Raw genomic sequence first — 18,551 nt, 5'->3', positions numbered from 1 at the left:
TTGTCAGGCAGGCTCAGCACCACTGAGCTGCACCCCTGGCCCTGTATGACTTTCTGAATTGAACTGCACATTATATAAAATGCTTATTTATGTGATAATGGTACACAGTGGATTAAGTAAAATGCAGGTTCTCTCAAACCTCTTTTGAGTTTTACCTTTTTATACGGTTCCAAAAGTTTGCAAGATAGTTTGGTTTAATTGTAGAATAGCTGTCAGTTGTATTAGTCCTACAATTAATTGGTTAGTTTTTTTCTTTTTACCCATATTTTACCGGTATTTATGTGGTTTTTCATTAAGATAGTTTCTTTTTTCTCTCTCTCTCTCTCTTTTTGGTTTCTTCAGACAGGTTCTCACTATGTAGTTCAGGCTGGCCTTGAACTCCAGGGATCCTCCTGCCTCTGCCTTCTAGGATTATAGGTGTGTGCCACCACACCCAGGTTTTATAGTTTCTTAACCATAATGTTCATGAGCAAGTTGTTGTAACAGATTATTCTATTAAGAGAATTAAAGTTTAAAAAATCCTATTTTCCATATTAAATCTTTCCAAAGAAAGTTTGTAGATGAAGTTCCTAAAATCAGGGATTTTCATTCATTTTAAGTATTCTCCAACAATTGTAACTGTAGTTTAACTGTGCAGGAAGCAATCCACTTACATATTTTATGCTTAGATTTAAAATTATTTTTGGCATTGATTAAAGGAAGAAGAAAGAAAAACTATAAAAAGCAGTTAAATATGTCTCTAAGATGAAGGAAATAGAGAATAAAATAATATAGTGTTAGAATATTCTGAAGCTGTGTAAATACCTTACATTTGCAGTGTACTTTAGAAAAATATACAGTTCAAAATTTTAATCTTACAGTAGCCTTGTGAATTAGGTAGATCTCCCCCTTTCCCTGGTTCTACCCCTTCCTTGCTTGCACTCTCTCTCTGTTGGTGTAAGAATAAAACTTAGGCAAGGATTCTACCTCTGAACTATATCCCAAGCCCCTCTAACCCTCACTGTAAGAAAGAATAGAAGGAAAGACTTTCTCCTTCTTGTTCTCTTTTTCTTTTGGATTTTGGAGAGGTCTTGTTGTATAGTACAGGCTGACCTTCAACTCACCTTGTAGCTCAGGCTAACCTTGAACTCATGGTGATCCTTCTGCCTTAGCCTCTTAAGTGCTGGAATTATGCGGGTACACTACCAGGGTCACCTTAGGGAAGGATTTCTTAAGCCATAAAAAGTATAAACCATAAGAAAGATTAATAACTATAATATATAAAGTAATCAAAATTTAAAAAGGACAGAAGCAACTCACAGAAGAGGAAAAGCAAATGACCCAATATGTACGATGTTTAACCTTACAAGTAATCTGGGAATGCAAAGTAAAATAATAGTTGGGAAATGGGCCGGGGATTTAGCTCAGTGGTTCTGCCGCCTGCCTCACAAGCGCAAGGTCCCGAGTTTGATCCCTAGTACCAAAAAAAAAAAAAAAAAAAAAAGCTGGGAAAATACCCCAAAAGATTAGCGGGAGACCATTTGTCAAACATCAAATTATATTTAAAAAATGACCATACTCCATGTTTTCAAGCTTGAGGAAAAATAATAATTCTCATGCTGACAGGGGAAAGTTGTATGATTCATTTACGCTGAGGTTCATTTGGCAGCGTGTTCTTGTAAGAGTGAAGAATTGGAAACAAGCTAAATGTCTCTCAGTAGAGGAGTGGATAAAAAAAAACTTAATAGAATAATTTCAAGGAAATTGAAAAGCAGTTAAAGGTAATGCACTAGATTTATGAAACTTAGTATCTTAAAAACATAGTGAAGAGTAAAAGAAAGTAAATTGTGGGCTGGGATTATTGTTCAGTGGTAGAGTACTTGCTCAGCATGACGAGGCCTTGAGTTTGATCCCCAGAGTCAGAAAGGGGAGAAAAAAGCTAATAAAAAATTAATTGTGAAAATTTTAAGTTTGCTATAGTACTGTTTATGTGACTACAAAGCCAAATATTGATTATCAAGACTATGTATTTTCTCACGAATATACAAATATGCCTGTAAATGTATTTGAAATATCCTAGAAGAGTATATTCTAAATTCATATACAATAGTATAGACTCTGGAAAAGATAAAAGGAATTTAACTGAAAAGTAATTTTTTTAAGTTAAAAGATTGATACCTATGATATTTAAAATAATTAAGATTCAAGTGAATTTGGAAAATGTTAACAATTTCAGTTGTGAGTGTTAGGTAGATGGGTGTTTATTAAATTATTTTTCTATTTCTTTTAGAGTTGTCTTTAAAATAGCAAAAGAAAAGAAAGTTTGATTTTTTTAGGGTTATCAAAATAGTTGAAAGAGCTTAGGCTTTTATTTCCAAGTCTAGAACTTTTTCTACTACTGTGATGCCTCAAAATGAGAAGAAAAAATAAATTGAGAAAGAAGACTAAAAAAGAGTAGATGAAGTTGTTTTATAGTACTATGAATCAAGAGGTTTATGTGTTTATGATACATTTTGGGGGGAGGGAAGGAAAATTTATAAGATAAATTAAGAGTTGTAATTTATTTTAATCTTTAAGTATGCTGTTTTTATATGTGCAGAGAGAAACTTAGTTTCTTAAAAGAGGTACGTTGATTTATTGTTTACAGTGTGATACATACTCCTGTTGCATGCAATGGAAAACATTAGATGATTTCATTTTTCTAAATACAAAGTTTATGAAAATAATTAAATGTACAATCTGATTGCAGTCTTAAAAAGTCAAAATTAGTGTTTCTTCCATTTTGTGAAGTCATTCTTGACAAAAACTTTACAGCCTTTTTATTTACAGCTTCTCTCCACGATAAAATGGCAAAACCCAAAGAGAAAACTCCAATGTGTCTGGTAAATGAGTTGGCCCGTTTCAATAGCATCCAACCCCAGTATAAACTTCTGAATGAAAGCGGGCCTGCTCATTCAAAGGTAAGGTTATGAAGAGAGGTGATGAGACATGCTTATCAAACTATCAGATTGATCATCCCATCACAGGTTAATTGTATTTTATGATTTGAAGTGGGGGCTGGTGGATGGCCTGAAGGCTTTTTGTTCTATATCAATAATGTTTCGAAGTCTGTAAACAATTTTTTAGCTTATTGCGGTTTATAAAGCTCTTTCAGGTTCAGTACCTCATAAAAATCTTAAGAAAACCACAGAACATTTTCAGATTTCCATTTTGTAAATTAAGACACTCAGGGACAGAAAAGCTAAGTGACTAAATAGTTCACAAGTGGCAATGCCAGCACTTGAATATGTGTTCTTTGACTCTCAAGTACAGTGCTCTTTCCATTAAATTACAGCAGCTAAAGTAAAATGGAAACAGAGCAAATGTTGCATTGGTTAGCTATTGATACATCTTTTCCAATGTGAAGTTTAATTCTATGATTTATCATTTATGAAAGTTGGTTATAGCAGTATGAATGCTTTTCCATATAATATATTTTGAATGATAAAACAATTTGTATTATATATAGGTACGTACACATATTTACATATATATGTTAAAAGGAAAGCTACAACTAGCACATTTATGTTTGAGCTCTTCATTTGTTTAAAAAATCTTAGTAGTACATAATTTTCCTTGACACATATTAAATATTGGATATTATGACAGTAATCAGTAATCATAAACTTTTCTACACAGTGTAGAAGCAGTTGATTCTATAAATGTTAATCTTCATAAAGCTACTATTGAGTAATTTTCTATCATCTTCTTTAAACTAAAGAAAATCAGCTGAAACTAAAACCTATCAATTTTGTTCCCCATGAGAGGCTTTTATGAAGGAGTTTTGGACAGTTGTTTAATTTTTTCATACTTTTTTCTCATTTTTACATTAGCAGAGAGGGTAGTGCTCTTATTGTACCTGTTTAACTGTATATCCTGACTCTTACGCTCATTCTGCCCTTAATCATGTTCAACTATTTGTATTTCTCAAAGTATTTTATGTTCTGCCTTTCCCTAACTTATAGTGTCTTCTGCCTTGAGTGTCTTTGGCCATTATTCATTTTGAACACATAACATCTGCATCATATCTTCCTAAACTCTGTGAAACCTATGATCTCTCTACTGGCCCTCCAGTAGGACCTGGAGTTCTCAGTTGTAGGTGTTACTGTGTTGTAGTTAAATGATAGATGTTGGATATTACTTTTGTGTTTACTGAGCTTATTTTGGGGCATGGTTTTTACTCTACTGCTATTCCTGGTGTCTCTGGTATATGACCTTCTCTGCTCCTAGTTCCCAATGTCAGATGTTCTTCCTTGAGATAGTCCCCTAGCTTTGACTTTCATGTGATCAGACTTAACTCCTCATATCCCTCATGATAGCCATCTATTGACCTTTGAGTAATTGCATCACATTTCTCATGGCTCACTTTCATTTCTTCAGATTCCTCCTATTTTATTTTTAAGGATTTTAGTATTTAAATAGATGATTGTTCCAACATGTTGACCTTTCAGTTCCTTGAACTTCTCCAATCATCTTGTCTTCTATTTTCCTTCAGACAATCATACCTGTAACTGCATTCTTAATTTCATCATTACCAGTAACTGCAAAACATTTCATAATTTTAATTTGAAGCACTTATCTCTCTCTGACACTTACCTTGTAACTTCTAGATCATTCCCTTGAGTAAATAGATTTTGATGGTCTTTGCATGTCACAAATCCATTGATACTACCACTTTACTTAGTCCTTGGCTCCTTGTTCAGCTTAAACTTTATGATTTGTATGTATATATCTTCAGCTCTCTTGCCTCTCTTGCTTACAAGTACTTAATTTGTGTACTAGATCACAGCCTCTTTAACCATTCCTCCAGCTTCACTTCCCCTCACCTTTTCTTCCCTCCTCTTCCTTTCTTCTGTGTCATCAGTTTCTCCCTTCCAGTGGATGATTCCCATCAGGATTCAGATGTGCTGTTAAGTTTTCTCCTCTTAAAAAAAATCTTCTGATTCCACTTCTTCCTCCAGTTAGAATCTCATCTCTCCTCTCCTTTACAGAAAAACTCCTTTAGAGTTGTCTATACTAGGTGTTTCCAGTTCTTTTTTTTTTTTTGGTACTGGGGATCGAACTCAGGACCTTGAGCTTGCGAGGCATGGGGTGGCACCACTGAGCTAAATCCCCAGCCCTTGTTTCCAGTTCTTATATTTTCCCTCTAGCCAGGAATTCATTCCCATTACTCCCACCATTTAAAGTTGGTCTAATGAAGGTCACCAACAATTTGTTAAATATTATAAGTAATTGTCAATCTTATGTTTGACCTCTTGGCTATATTTGATACAGTGCAACTTTTTAAAAATTTTATTTTAAAAAATTTTTGAGTAAAGCAAAGTATTCAACTTCTTGTTGTAATACTTTCTTTATTTGGCTTTTTTATCACATAGTTTCTCTTCTAAGAGAAACTCAAAAGTATAAATAATTTTTTATTTTCTGAAAAAGTAAAGACAAAAATTCATTTAACTTCTAGGACATTCCTCTGTGCACTAGTCACATTTTAAAAGTTTTCTTTCTCCACAGTTTCCAAGACCTGTTAATTAGTAGGGCCCCAGTGTTCAGACCTTGGGTTTCTCACTCTTTTGACTTTTGTTCCTGAGTTATCTCACACAGTCTTTTAGCTTTAGATAACATCTACATGCTGACAATGTTCAAATTTATGTCTGCAGCTCAGAGCCCTTTCCTATATTCTACAATCATGTATCTAATTGCCTATTAATGATCTCTATAGAGGATCTAATAGATTTCTCAATCTGAGATCATCTAAAACTGAATTCTGATCTCTGTCATACACCTTCTCTTTGCTTTTCTTGGTTACACCTTCAAATATTTTATTGTTTTATCTCCCCCAATTTTAATGTAAACTCTCTAAGGACAGGTTTTTAATTTTGTTTGTTTACTGATGTATTCCCAGTGCCTCAAGTGGTGAACATACTAGGTACTCAATAAATATTTGTTGAATGAATGAATGAAAAATATGTATAGATAACAGCGAGTGAAGCTTCTCTGAAAGACAGAAAAAGGGCTGAAGGTTCTTCTTTGGAGTAATTGTGAAAGAAGTGGATAAATATAAAATAGTACCCCTAGAAAAACAAATTTATTCTCTAAAGAGACATTAAAAATAATGAACAAGGAAAATTTTTATTTAATTTTTATTGGAAGCAAGCTTACTGTTCTAAATTTTGTCCATTGTTCTGAGTCTATTAATGTTAGATGGATTTAAGACAAAAGAGTTGATAATTTTATTGTTCTTTTCCTTTTATCAGAAGTGTGCATCTAATAATATATGTATATTACTCATTTTATTTGAGAACCCTACTTTAATAATGTTTTACTTTGGAATGTATCAGATCGTCATCATCGTTATTAAAGAATTATTTTAGGATTGCTATTTTTTTTTTTTGGCACCGAGAATCAAACTCAGCACCTTGTGCTTGTGAGGCAGGAGGCAGCACCACTGAACTAAATCCCCAGTAGGATTGCTATTTTGACAGTTGCAATTTTTTTGTAGTTCAAAATAATTCTCCCTTTTAACTTTCTTCACATGGTGATTGAATTGGGGTCTGAACTCAGGGCCTTGCACTAGGCTATTTCTTCACCTTTACAATTTTTTTTTTTTTTTTAAATTTGAGACAGAGGGGCCGGGGTTTTAGCTCAGTGGTTATGCCACCTGCCTCAAAAGCACAAGGACCTGAGTTCCATCCCTGGTACCAAAAAAAAAAAAGAAAAGAAAAGAAAACAAAAATTGAGACAGTCTCACTGAATTGCTCAGGCTGACCTCCATTTCTGATCCTCCTGCCTCAGCCTCCCAATTAGCTGGGGTTACAGATGTGTATAACCATGCCTGTCATCTCCTCCATTTTTGAAGGATGCTTTTGCTGGATATAGCATTCTTTTTCTTTTTCTTTTTCTTTTTTGTGATATTGAGGATTGAACCCAGGGTCTTCATATTGAGAGGCATACTCAACTCTTTTTGTTTCTTATTTTGAGACAGGGTCTCCCAAAGTCATTAAGTTGCCCAGGCTGGGCTTTAATTTGTGATCTTGCTATGTCCACTTTCTTTCCTTTTTTTTTTTTTTCTTTTGCTGTGTCCACTTTCTAGAGTGCTGGGATTATAGGTGTGTGCCACCATGTCTGGCTGGATAAAGAATTCTTATTTTTTCCCTTAAATTCTTTTATTGGTACGTTTTAAGTTTACAGTATGTTTACATTTATCATTGGGTGCTTATACCTGTACATGATGTATCTTGGTTCGTATTTTTTCCCCATTACCTGTGCGCCCTTCACCCCCTCCACCCTTCCCTATTTACATAGACTTTGTTTCCATTTTTTTTCTTTTCTCATACTTTCTCCTTTCCCTTCTTCCCTTTCCCCTTCCCCTCCCGCCAACCCTACCCCTTTGGACCTTTTCTTCCTATTTCAGAGTATCACTTATTCATTTTAATCATTTTAATCCTTAATTACACTTTTAGTTTCTCACACTAGAGAAACTATTTGGCATTTACACATGTGTGTCCTATTTATTTCACTTAAGAGTATGGCCTCAATATGCATCCATTTAGCTATAAATGTCTCTAGTTTCTTGTTCTTTATGGCTGAGTAGTACTCCATTTTATAAAAAAAACATATTTTTTTTTGGATAAAAAATTCTTGATTGGTAGTGTTTTCTTTTGGCTTTTAAAAATATATCACCCCCTTGCTTTCTGACCTTTATGGTTTCTGAAGAGAAATCTGCTGTCAGTCTTATTGAGGATCTCTTGTATCTGATGAGTTGTTTCTCTCTTGCTGCTGTCAAGATTTTTGTCTTTTACTAGTTTGGTTCTAGTGTATCTTCCTGTGGATCTGAGTTTATTCTACTTGGAGTTTGTTGGAATTCTTGTATATATAGCTTCAGTTCTTTGATCAAATTTGGAAAATTTTTAGTCATTATTTGTTCAAATATTTTTGCCCCCTTTTCTCTATTTTTCTCAATAAACTTCCACAATGTGTTTGTTTGTTGGTACCTCTATGGTGTCCGATAGGTTCTTTACTTTCTGTTCTTTTTTTTGTTTTGTTTTGTTTTGGTACCAGGGATCAAACTCAAGACCTTGTGCTTGCAAGGCAGGCATGGTGCGACTGAGCTAAATCCCTGGCCCTCATTTTTCTTCATTCTTGCTTCTTTCTGTTACTCAGACTAGGTAATTCCAGTTGCCCCTTCTTCAAGTTCATTTATTTTTTTCTCTGCCTTTTAAATCTACTGTTGAACTCCTTTGGTGAATTTTTCATTTCAGTTATTGTACTTTTCAGTTTCAGAATTTCTGTTTGGTTCCTTTTAATAATTTCTGTCTTTTTATTTGTATTCCTTACATTTTCATTTGTTTTCCCTTAGTTTTTGGCCATAGTTTTCGGCCATAGTTTTCTTCACTTTTTGAGCATATGTAAGACTGTTAAAATCTTTGTCTTGTATGTTTTCTCTTAATTTTTTGTCCTATGAATGGGCCATACTTTTCCTGTTTCTTTGTATGCCTTGTAATTTTTGTGGTAGCTCTGGAAATCAGATTCTTTCTCTACTCCAAGAATTGCTGATCTTGTTTAGTGAGTTTTTGAAACTATTTTTGTAAGGACTGTTTCTTAGCTCAGGTTGCTGTAACAAAATACCACAGTCTAGGTGGTTTAAACAACAGAAATCTATTTCTCACAGTTCTGGAGACTGGGAAGTGCTGCAATTTGGGTTTTAGTTCACTTCTCGGTCAGGGCCCTCTTCCTGGCTTGTGGATGGTGTCATCTTCTATGTTCACACATAGTGGAGAAAGAGAAATCTGGATCTCTTTCTCTTCTGAAACTAAACCTGTCATACAAATTTTACTTTCATGAACTTATCTAACCCTAATTACTTGTCAAAGGTTTTTACCACTAATACCATCACATTGATTGTTAGGGCTTCAACATGAATTTTTTGGGGACACATTAAGTGCATAATAGACTACATTCTTGGTTGTGGCTGTTGAAGCCACCATTCTGTTATTGCCATGGATAACCAATGGCTTGACAAAATTTCTTGATTAGCTATATCCAATAGGAAAAGATAAATAAGCTATTAATTTTGAACTGGAAATATTGGGAGAATAATGGATGGAATATTCTGGAATATGAACTGATCTGGGGAAGTGGTATGGATTAGAGAAGTGATTTTTATATTTATTCCTCTTTAGTTTGTGGAAATACCCCATGAACAATTAGATTTATGATTGACGTTTAGGAGAGGTCAGGTTTGGAGACATACAGATTAAATGTAAATATGTGCCATCAGGAATCTAAAGGTCTAATGTTACTTGGGTATTTATATTTTTAAACTAGGAGTTTATATGTGTATAATATAAAAACTTCAAACATTTTCATTTTTGCAGCAAAGTTCTTTATTAAACACCAAAATTTAGGGAAAAAGCTAGTCATTGAAAAATCATGGAATTATATTATGATGTTTTAGATATAAATTTTAAACTGAATCAGAATAAGTAAAATTAATCATGTTTAACACATATTCAAATGATGGTGTTTCTCAGCTATATTTTGAAAAATTTTGAAAACTTTCAGAAAAACTGAAAGAGCAGTACAGTAGCATTCATGTATTTTTAAGATTTACTAATTAATGTATTTTCCACATTAATTTCTTGTTCTCTTATATAAAGCTGTGCTTTATCCTTATACAGTTTGAAAGTAAATTTCAGCTGTCATGACACTTCACCCTTAAGCACTTAAACACTTAAACATTTTTAAGACTAAAGTCATTTTTCTGTGTAACCATAATACTTTTAACACTCAAGAACTAACCTTCACCAGACATATTACTTAAGATGTAGTCTGCTTAGCTGTTTGCTGCTGCTATAACAAAGCCAGAAACTAAGTATTTTATAAAGAAAAGAAATTTATTTGGCTAATGGTTCTGGATGCTGGGAGGTCTCTACTTGTTGGTCCTTGTTTCAGCATCCCATAGTGGAAGACAGAAGAGCAAGAGTACAAGAGCATAAGAGGGGCCTGAACTTGCTTTTTAAAATCCACTCTTTTTTTTTCTAAGAATCCATTTTTGAGTTAATGTCAGTAATCTTTTTATGAGGGCAGACCTCTCAGGACCTAATCTTCTCTTAAAGGTCCAACCTCTCATCACTATTGCATCAGGGATTAAATTTCCATCATACAAATTTTGGGGAACATATTGAAACTATAGCATAATCCATAGTCAAATTTCTTCAGTTGTCTTTTACCTTTTCTTTTTAAATTCTCATTGCAAGGTGAGTTAAGAATCATGTATTTTATCATGTTTTTTTCATGCCTCCTTTAATCTGTAACAGACCCCTGCATTCTTTGATTTGCTTTTTTCCTTCCATGGAATTGACATTTTTGGAGTCTAGGCCGGTTGTCTTATTGAATAGCTCGTAATCTAGATTGAATTCTTTCTCCATGATTAGATTCAGGTTAAACATCATTGGCCAAGAATAGGATATAGATGCTGATGTGTACTTCTAGTTAAATCATAGCGGAAGGCATGTGATGTCAATTTGTTGAATTACTGATGACACTAACTTTAATCATGGGTGAAGATAATTTCTGCTGATCTTCTTTCTGCAAAGATACACTTTTGCCATTTTAATAAACACTTTTGTGTAAATACTCCAAAGTAGTAAGCAGTCTGTGGAGTAAAAACTATTGTGTGGATTTTCTATAACTTGATCCTAAGTTTTAAAGTTGAACTAGTAGGTTTTCAGGCTCATATAGATGTAAGGTATGAATGGAGTATAGGATGCACAAGGGAAAGGGTGTTTGCAAAATGAGTATGGACAGATAGAACTTTGGTGTCCTGCTGAAATAGTAACAGTTGAAGGTTTTAACCAGGTGCTGATTAGGGTAATGGATTTGGGCTTGAAATTTAAAAATATAGTTTACACAACAATCATTTGGGAGGTTATTCCATCTAAGCTGGATTCCCTGAAAGAGGAAGAAGATTTGAGAAATATTTGTGAGGTTAAAATGGACAGAATTTGCTCACTTGCTGATCATTATGGAGATTGAGTCTCTTGGTTATACAGTATTTAGTAGGATTTCCTGACTCACTGACTAAATTATTTGAAGTATAACATTTAAGGCATTAGATTTTATAAAAGCATTTGAATGACAGGGCCTTTTGGCTTCTATTACAGTTTGTCTTATTCTTTGTACTTACTACTTTTTTGAGGACCATTTGAATGACATTAACAATGGGATTCTGTTTATGGGAGAATTTCTTGATTTATTCTACTCAAAATGTGCTCTCAGAGCTTCCCTTATGCCTTTGAATAGGATAGAATAATTTGGTACAATCTCTTAAAATTGTTTTACTAGGTAGAATAAAATTTTTGCTGTGAATGATCTCCAAGCTCACTTTGACCATTAAAAATTCTGATTCTGTGGTGTATTTTTCTCAGCCCATTTTATTTCCTGAAATTTTTAAATTTTTTTTTATGTTTTTCTAAGATGTTCTCAGTGCAGCTGAGTCTTGGCGAGCAGTCATGGGAATCGGAAGGAAGCAGTATAAAGAAGGCCCAACAAGCTGTTGCTAATAAAGCTTTGACTGAATCTACGCTTCCCAAACCAGTTCAGAAACCACCCAAAAGTAATGTTAACAATAACCCAGGTATGGAAATGACTTGTTTGCTTCTGTTATGTTGGGTGCTGAATGCACTGTTCTCTGTGTATTATTTAAATAGCCGGCCAGAAGCACAGTCACACATGTTAATAGTGTATGTGAGCTTGTGCACACGCACGTGCATGACTGAGTAACAGTTTAGGTGAGAGAATGAAGAAGATAATTACAGTTATGTATTTTTAAGTTTTTGCTCAGTGGATAATATAAAGGTATATTATTTACTTTTTAAATGTTGGTAAAAGTGAATGAATACAAAGCAAATTTGAGTGTTTTTTCAAAAAATAAAAATAGAAATGATCCATTTATCTTTTCAAATATATAATATGCAGTTTTATTAATTAATATAAGTTATTATCTAGTTTACAAAATTATAAAAGCAGCCCTAGGTATCTTATTAAATATTTTGTTGGTGTAACATTTTAGAAATGGATAGTCAATTTAGAACATTTTTATGAAGTTTATTACAAAACCACCTATGTGCAAAATGCTAAGTAAATTACTGCTCTAATTTGAAGTTCTTAGAATAATTTTTAAAAGTGTTGCTTTTTTTTTGTTTTTTTTTTGGTACTGGGGATCAAACTTGGGTCCTTGTGCTTGTGCAGCAGGCAGCAAAACCACTGAGCTAAATCCCTGGCCCTGTTTTGTTTTGTTTTGTTTTTACTGCATACAATACCAACAGCTTTTATACGTTCAAATATGTCCACTTATTTTTTGGGACGAGCCAAATCTGTATTGGGCATAGTGTATTAGTTCATAATACTAAGTTCATAAAGTTCCTGTAAGGTTGGTACTAGCCATATATCCATTTACTCATTCATTAACTTATTAATGCAAGTCTTTATATTCTGATCAGCATTAATATTACCTTAGACATTTTTGTGATAGAGTTAAAAAAAAGACATTGTACCTGCCAACAGAGACTCCAGAATTTATTAATTTTAGTTCCAGAGCTTATACTCATATAAAATCACATAGACACATATTTTTTATGTGGCCTGTGCTAGGTAATATAGTCTTCCCTTTCAAGCACTACTCTTTACAGAGTGTGATAACTTTCCTAGTAGGAGACCCTTTGCTTCTGTTCAGCCAATTGCAGTATTCATTAAGTTAAATAAGCAGAAATATTATTACAATAAAGAAGCTTATTCTGTTCAGTTTGGAAGTTGATGAGAGATTGTTTACTTCTTTAATTTTGAAGAACTTCTTCAGATTACTGGTTGATTATTACTGTCACACCACCACCACTACTAGTTATTAAGCACTTACTTTTACATATGTGTAAAGTAAAAGTACATATCTATGAAGTCCTTTTCTGTGAGCATCTTGTAGTCTTTTACATAAACACGTAAAGATATGTGCCAAGTGAATAATAAATAGTAAAATGTTGTAGGAAATGATAAACATTGCTGAAGTAAGATATGAGCCTTCAGTGAAGAATAGCCCCAGGCAGAGGAGTGGGGACAACATTCTAGACTGAGAGACTATTGTGCTATGACAAAGACATTGGAGCAGGATCCTAGACAATGGGTTTAATTAAAAAAATTTTTGGTAGATAGTTTTTAATTACAGTAAGCAAGTAATGAGGCTGTAGCTGTAGATAAGGATTGGACTATGATGGACTCAAATGCCAGGTTTACAGGATTGAATTTTTCTGTAGTTTGGGGGAATTAATATTTATGAACAAGCAAATGATAGGTTTAAAAGAACCTTTTAGAGTGGATGCTTAGCATGTGCCCCTGGGTTCAATTGCCAGCACCAAAAACCAAAATAAACCCTACAAAACATCTTAGGATGTTCAACTTAACATATGACTGGAAGGTGGAAGATAGTAAAAGAAGCAATCACTTAGAAAATCAATGCCAGAGTACTATGGGCAAGAGTCAGAGCATGGAAACACAGGAGAGTCTGAAGGACCAGGGGAGATGTTTCTACTGTTGACTGCTGCAGTAAGCTAAAAAAAAGGATAGATTAGTTTGGGTAAACTTATTACACATAATCAAGTGCACAGATTAAAGCTGTAGTGTTTTAAGTTTTATACTGTGAACACTACCTCAGTCTTTACCATTGCCTGAGAAGCCTCCTCCATGCCTCCTTCAGTTGGTTAATCCACTCTTGAGGAAACCACCATTTTGATTTCTGTCAGATTATTAGTTGCCTGTGCTTATTGGAATCATACACTAGACTCTTGGGAGAGCTTGTTGCAATGTTATATTTGTGAGATTCGTGTGTATTGTATTTAAATTATTTTAATTGCTATGTAGTATTCTATTGCATGGATATAACATAGTTTATTTATTCATTATACTGTGTGTGTGTGTGTGTGTGTGTGTGTGTGTGTGCGCATGTGCACGCACGTGCATGCACATGTGTGTATTTGTGTGGGTGTTGCTGGGGATGGAACTCAGAATCAGGCACATGCCAGGCCAGTACTCTTATCATTTGAGTTACACCTCCAGTGCACTTTTTCATAATGCTTTTGATAGATATTTGGATTGTTTCCAGTTTTGGGCTATTAGAAATGCTACTACTATAAACATTCTTGTGTATATTTCTTTTGGGAATATACCTGGGATTAGAGCTTTTGGGTCATAGGCTATGCATGCACTCAGCATTAATACATAAAGTCAAACCTACTTACTTCCTATCATCAGTATAGGAAATCTTTCTACATTCTTAATACTTATATTGTCAACTTTCAGAATTTTAGCTGTTATGTTGAGGGGTTTAATAGTAATTCATTGTGGTTTTAATTTACATTTCCCTAATAACTAATAAAGGTGCTTGTTTTAAGTACCAGGTGCCAGTTGATGGTGTTATATGCTTGTTGGCATTAGGATAGCCTCTGTCGTAAAGTGCTAGTTGGGATGTTTTTCTCATTTAAAAATCTGCATCATCTGTTTTTAATTTGTTTAAAAATTTTTTTATTGACATGGGGTTCATATATATTCTGGATTCTTACTCTTTGAAGGATATGTGTGTTACAGACTTATTTTTTATTCTTACTGGTGCATTTTCATGAATAGAAATTTTTTTTTTTAAAAGTTCCTCATTGTATTTATTTATTTATTTGGTACCGGGGATCGAACTCGGGTCCTTGTGCTTGCGAGGCAGGCAGTGGAACCACTGAGCCAAATCCCCAGCCCAGAAGTTTTTTATTTTAATGAAGATTTTTCTTTTATGGTTAGTGCTTTTTTTTGTATATTGTTTAAGACATCTTGTCTCCTGCAAGGGTATGAAGGTAACCTCACATTTTTAGAGACTATTTTAGGTCCACAGTCTGTCAAAAATCAAGTTTTATGTATGATATTAGGTAGAGTTTGAAATGTTTTCTTTTCAGAATAGGGACATTCAGTTAACATAGCACTTATTTATTGAAAAAGCAGGTCCATTCCCTTCTTCACTGCAGAGGCTTCTTTGTTATAATCCAGGTGACTGTAACTCATTATTCAGGCCTAGAATCTGTAGAGCAGGGGCCGGGGATTTAGCTCAGTGGTTCTGCCGCCTACCTCACAAGCGCAATGTCCTGAGTTTGATCTCCAGTACCAAAAATAAAATAAAATAAAGAATTTGTAGAGCAGAAGAGATGCAGTGATGACTCCTCAGTGTGTAGATGGGTCTTAAATAATAGTGTAGCCCAGAGAAGAGTTAAACTCATTCACAGGGTGGTTGATTTGGCAACTAATTAGAAATATATCTTAAATTGTTTTGCCTTCTAATTCCTTTTTTTTGTTAACTTTGGACCAATTTTGGATTTATATAAAATATGTAGAAATAGTACCACTGTTTGCCCAGATTCCCCAGTGTTAGCATTTCTGAGCCATCTGAGAATAAGTTATAGCATGGATGTCTCATTACTTCATAGTATTTGGGCTAAGAAATCAAAGGAAGTTACTTGATTGGAATTACCATTTAGGCTGTAGACTCCATTCATATTTTACTGATTGTTCCAGTGATATCCTTTAGACATACCTAATCAAGATCATATGGTAAATGTACCTATCATTTTTCTTCATTTCTCTTCAATTTGGAATAGTTCCTCTGTCTTATCTTTTATGACTTTGACATTTGTGGGCAGGAACCACAAAGTTTATAGAATTGTCCTTGAGTTTGCTTGGTGTTTCCTCGTGATTTCTTCATTTTTAGCATGAACACTGCATAAGTGACCTGGACTTAGCGCTTCTTATCAGGAGACGCTATTGATTCTTCTAGTTAGTGATTTTTGTCATGTGGTGAAGAATATGTGTGCCACACTCTCTACAGTAAAGTTAATTGATGAGTATGTTTTGTTAATTTGTAGTAAGTAAGGGGGCAGGGAAGTAGCTCAGTGGTGCTGTGCCCGCCTGGCAAGTGCAAGGTCCTGAGTTCAATCCCCAGTACCGGAAAAAAAAAAAAAAGTACTTTTAGAGGAATATATTTTCAGATTATACATATACATATAGATAGATAGATAGATATAGATATAGTTCTGTTCATTAAACTGTATTTTGCTTACCAGATTTACCATCTACTGATAATTCTTGCCTCAACCAGTTATAACTTGAAGGTTGCCAAAGGATGATTTTTTAAAATGCCGATATTCTTTCTCTATATATATATATTAGCTGGCATTGTACTCAAAAGAAGAAGCTTCTCTTCCCTTTTCTGTCTTTTGCTGTTGTTGTTGTTTATATCACTGTAGATTCCTGGATTACTATTCTACTTGCAGATTTATGTTACTATCATTATTTATTTTGATGCTCAAATTATCCTGTTTCACCAGTGGCATAATCTCTCCGAGTTGACTCCTGTGTCCTGATATTTCCCTGTCATTGTTTTAGGTATCGTACTTCTTATTATTTTTGGTAACGGGATTGAACTCAGGACCTTGTGCTTTTGAGGCAGGCGGTAGAACCACTGAGCTAAATCCCTGGCCCATGTACTTCTTATTTTAAGGCGTAGTAAAGTGTTCCTAAGGTCATCTTGTGTTTTCCTAGTTCCTGCTGTGTAACTAGCCATTTCTCCATGAAGAGCTGGTTGATCAGTTAATTAGTTCATTCTCCAACAAGTATTTACTGAGGAACTGCTGCTACATTCTAGGACATTGCTAACTTCCTACAAAGGTGTTTTAAGTGTTAGTGGTATGCTGCTCTTTGAAGACTAGTGACATTTTTCTTATACTTGTTACATATATAAATCCGTAATTGTGTTCCTAATTAGCCTTTTCATTTAGCATTGATAATTGTAGAACCATATCAGAACATCACATGATACCTTGTGTGTCCAGGTCTTAATGTAACTTACAGAAATTTTAAAAAATCCAAGAACCCTTTTTAAAAACTGATAATGTGTTTACAGTTTTGACTTTGTAGCCTATTATGTATGAGGAGTCCTATGTGATGATTATTTTTATACAACTGGGTCCACCTCTCATAGACTGAAAACAAGAATGCCTAGCATTCCATGGAGACATCTCGTACTTTGAAGTGGTTCTGTAAATGCTTCCTGTGAGCTGGCTATAGTGGGGCATACCTACAATCCCAGCATTTTGGGAGGCTGAGGAGTATCAAAAGTTGGATCCCAGCTCTGGCAATTTAACGAGACCTTGTCTCAAAAAAGGAGGTTGGGGCTGGGGATATAGCTTAGTGGAAGGTCCTGTGTTAAATCTCCAGGATTAAAAAATTTAAAAAGCAGCTTTCTGTGGCAGTGTTCCTGTGGGAATAGGTAAGGTGTGCACCATGGCCAGTGCACTTCTGTGAGAAAGAGACTTTACTCTGCGAGGTCAGGCCTTTTTAGCATAGTTTGTGCTTTCTGCTTCTCTACTACTTTCTGTCACAAAGACTACTTTCTAACATTCCAATGAAGAAAATTTACAGTAGTTTTACTTTCAAATGAGATTATTTAGTTAAGTTGTATGAATATAGTACTTTACCTCTTTTGAAATCCAGCACGTTATCTGGGTAACAAATATAAGTGTGTGCCACCAGTGCATTCACATCACCTTACTGTGAGTTTTTTCCTTTTTTTGCTCCTAGTAGTGATTTCCAAACACATTAGATTCTTATTTATTGCTCACTACCAGAGTTAGGACTTTCCATTTGAATTTTATGCTAATTGTGACTAAATGATAATTGCAAAATAGAATTCAGAATATCATAAGTCTTGGATTTTGTTTAACATGTTAATTATTAAACTGAAATCTTTTTGAAATTAAAACATAAAGCTTTAAAGGTTTAGAGTATTGTTTTGAGTTAAAGTAGTTGGAAAACTGTTAGGCAGTTTCTGATAAAGTTAAACATAAACGTATTCTGTGACCCAGCAATTACATGCTAAGTCATTGCCAAGAGAACTGAGTATGTAGCTACTAAAAGAGTGGTCATAGTGACTTTGTAATCTCCCCAAACTGGAAACAATTCAAATGTTCCATTAATAGGAGAATAAACAAATTATGGTATTTTTCACTCAGTGGTATAGTATTCATTGATAAAAAATGTTTGAAATACTAATATATGCAAATAGAATTATTAATTTAAAAAAGGAAGAAAGAAAACAGTAAATATTCAGTTATAAATAACAACTTAATAAATCAGGGATGACAGAGATTGGAATGAGTCCCTTGGGAGGTGGATATTGACTTTATGAAACTGAAGGAACTTTCTGGGTGAGGGAAATGTTACCTTGATCTGAATGTTGGTCATTTGACTGCCCATGTATTGTAAATTCACTCAGCTAAATGCTTAAGGTTCATATATTTTACTTGTCACTTAATAAAATATTCTAAATAAGAAAGGAGGGAGGGAGGGAGAGGTAGAGAGCCAGGCAAAAGAGAATCCCTTTATGCTGACATTCTTTTTCTTTGCCATAAATGTATGTAGTAAATGAGGGACTAGGACTAAATGGATTTACTATTCAA

General features: G+C 34.2%; 1 protein-coding gene across 13 annotated transcripts in view; it reads left to right on the top strand.

The window, feature by feature from the left end:
* The window catches only part of Stau2 (staufen double-stranded RNA binding protein 2), a 282,856-nt gene that overhangs the window by 30,458 nt on the left and 233,847 nt on the right, over positions 1-18,551 (top strand). For 6 of the 13 annotated variants that reach the window (XM_087190479.1, XM_087190477.1, XM_087190487.1 and 3 more), the window contains 2 exons: positions 2,809-2,939; positions 11,491-11,650. In XM_087190479.1, coding sequence (XP_087046605.1) covers positions 2,826-2,939; positions 11,491-11,650 — 274 coding nt within the window. In that variant the 5' untranslated portion in view covers positions 2,809-2,825. Of the gene's footprint in view, positions 1-342; positions 418-2,793; positions 2,940-11,490; positions 11,651-18,551 lie in introns of those variants that run through there. The other 7 variants (XM_087190484.1, XM_087190488.1, XM_087190483.1 and 4 more) reach the window with 3 other exon arrangements.

The sequence above is a fragment of the Heterocephalus glaber genome, unplaced genomic scaffold (genome assembly GCF_053883595.1).
Source record: "Heterocephalus glaber isolate CG9 unplaced genomic scaffold, H.glaber_assembly_v1.0 deba00001553, whole genome shotgun sequence".
Taxonomy (NCBI): Eukaryota; Metazoa; Chordata; class Mammalia; order Rodentia; family Bathyergidae; genus Heterocephalus; species Heterocephalus glaber.
Note: the sequence above shows the minus strand (reverse complement) of the source record. Positions and strands in the feature narration are given on the sequence as shown.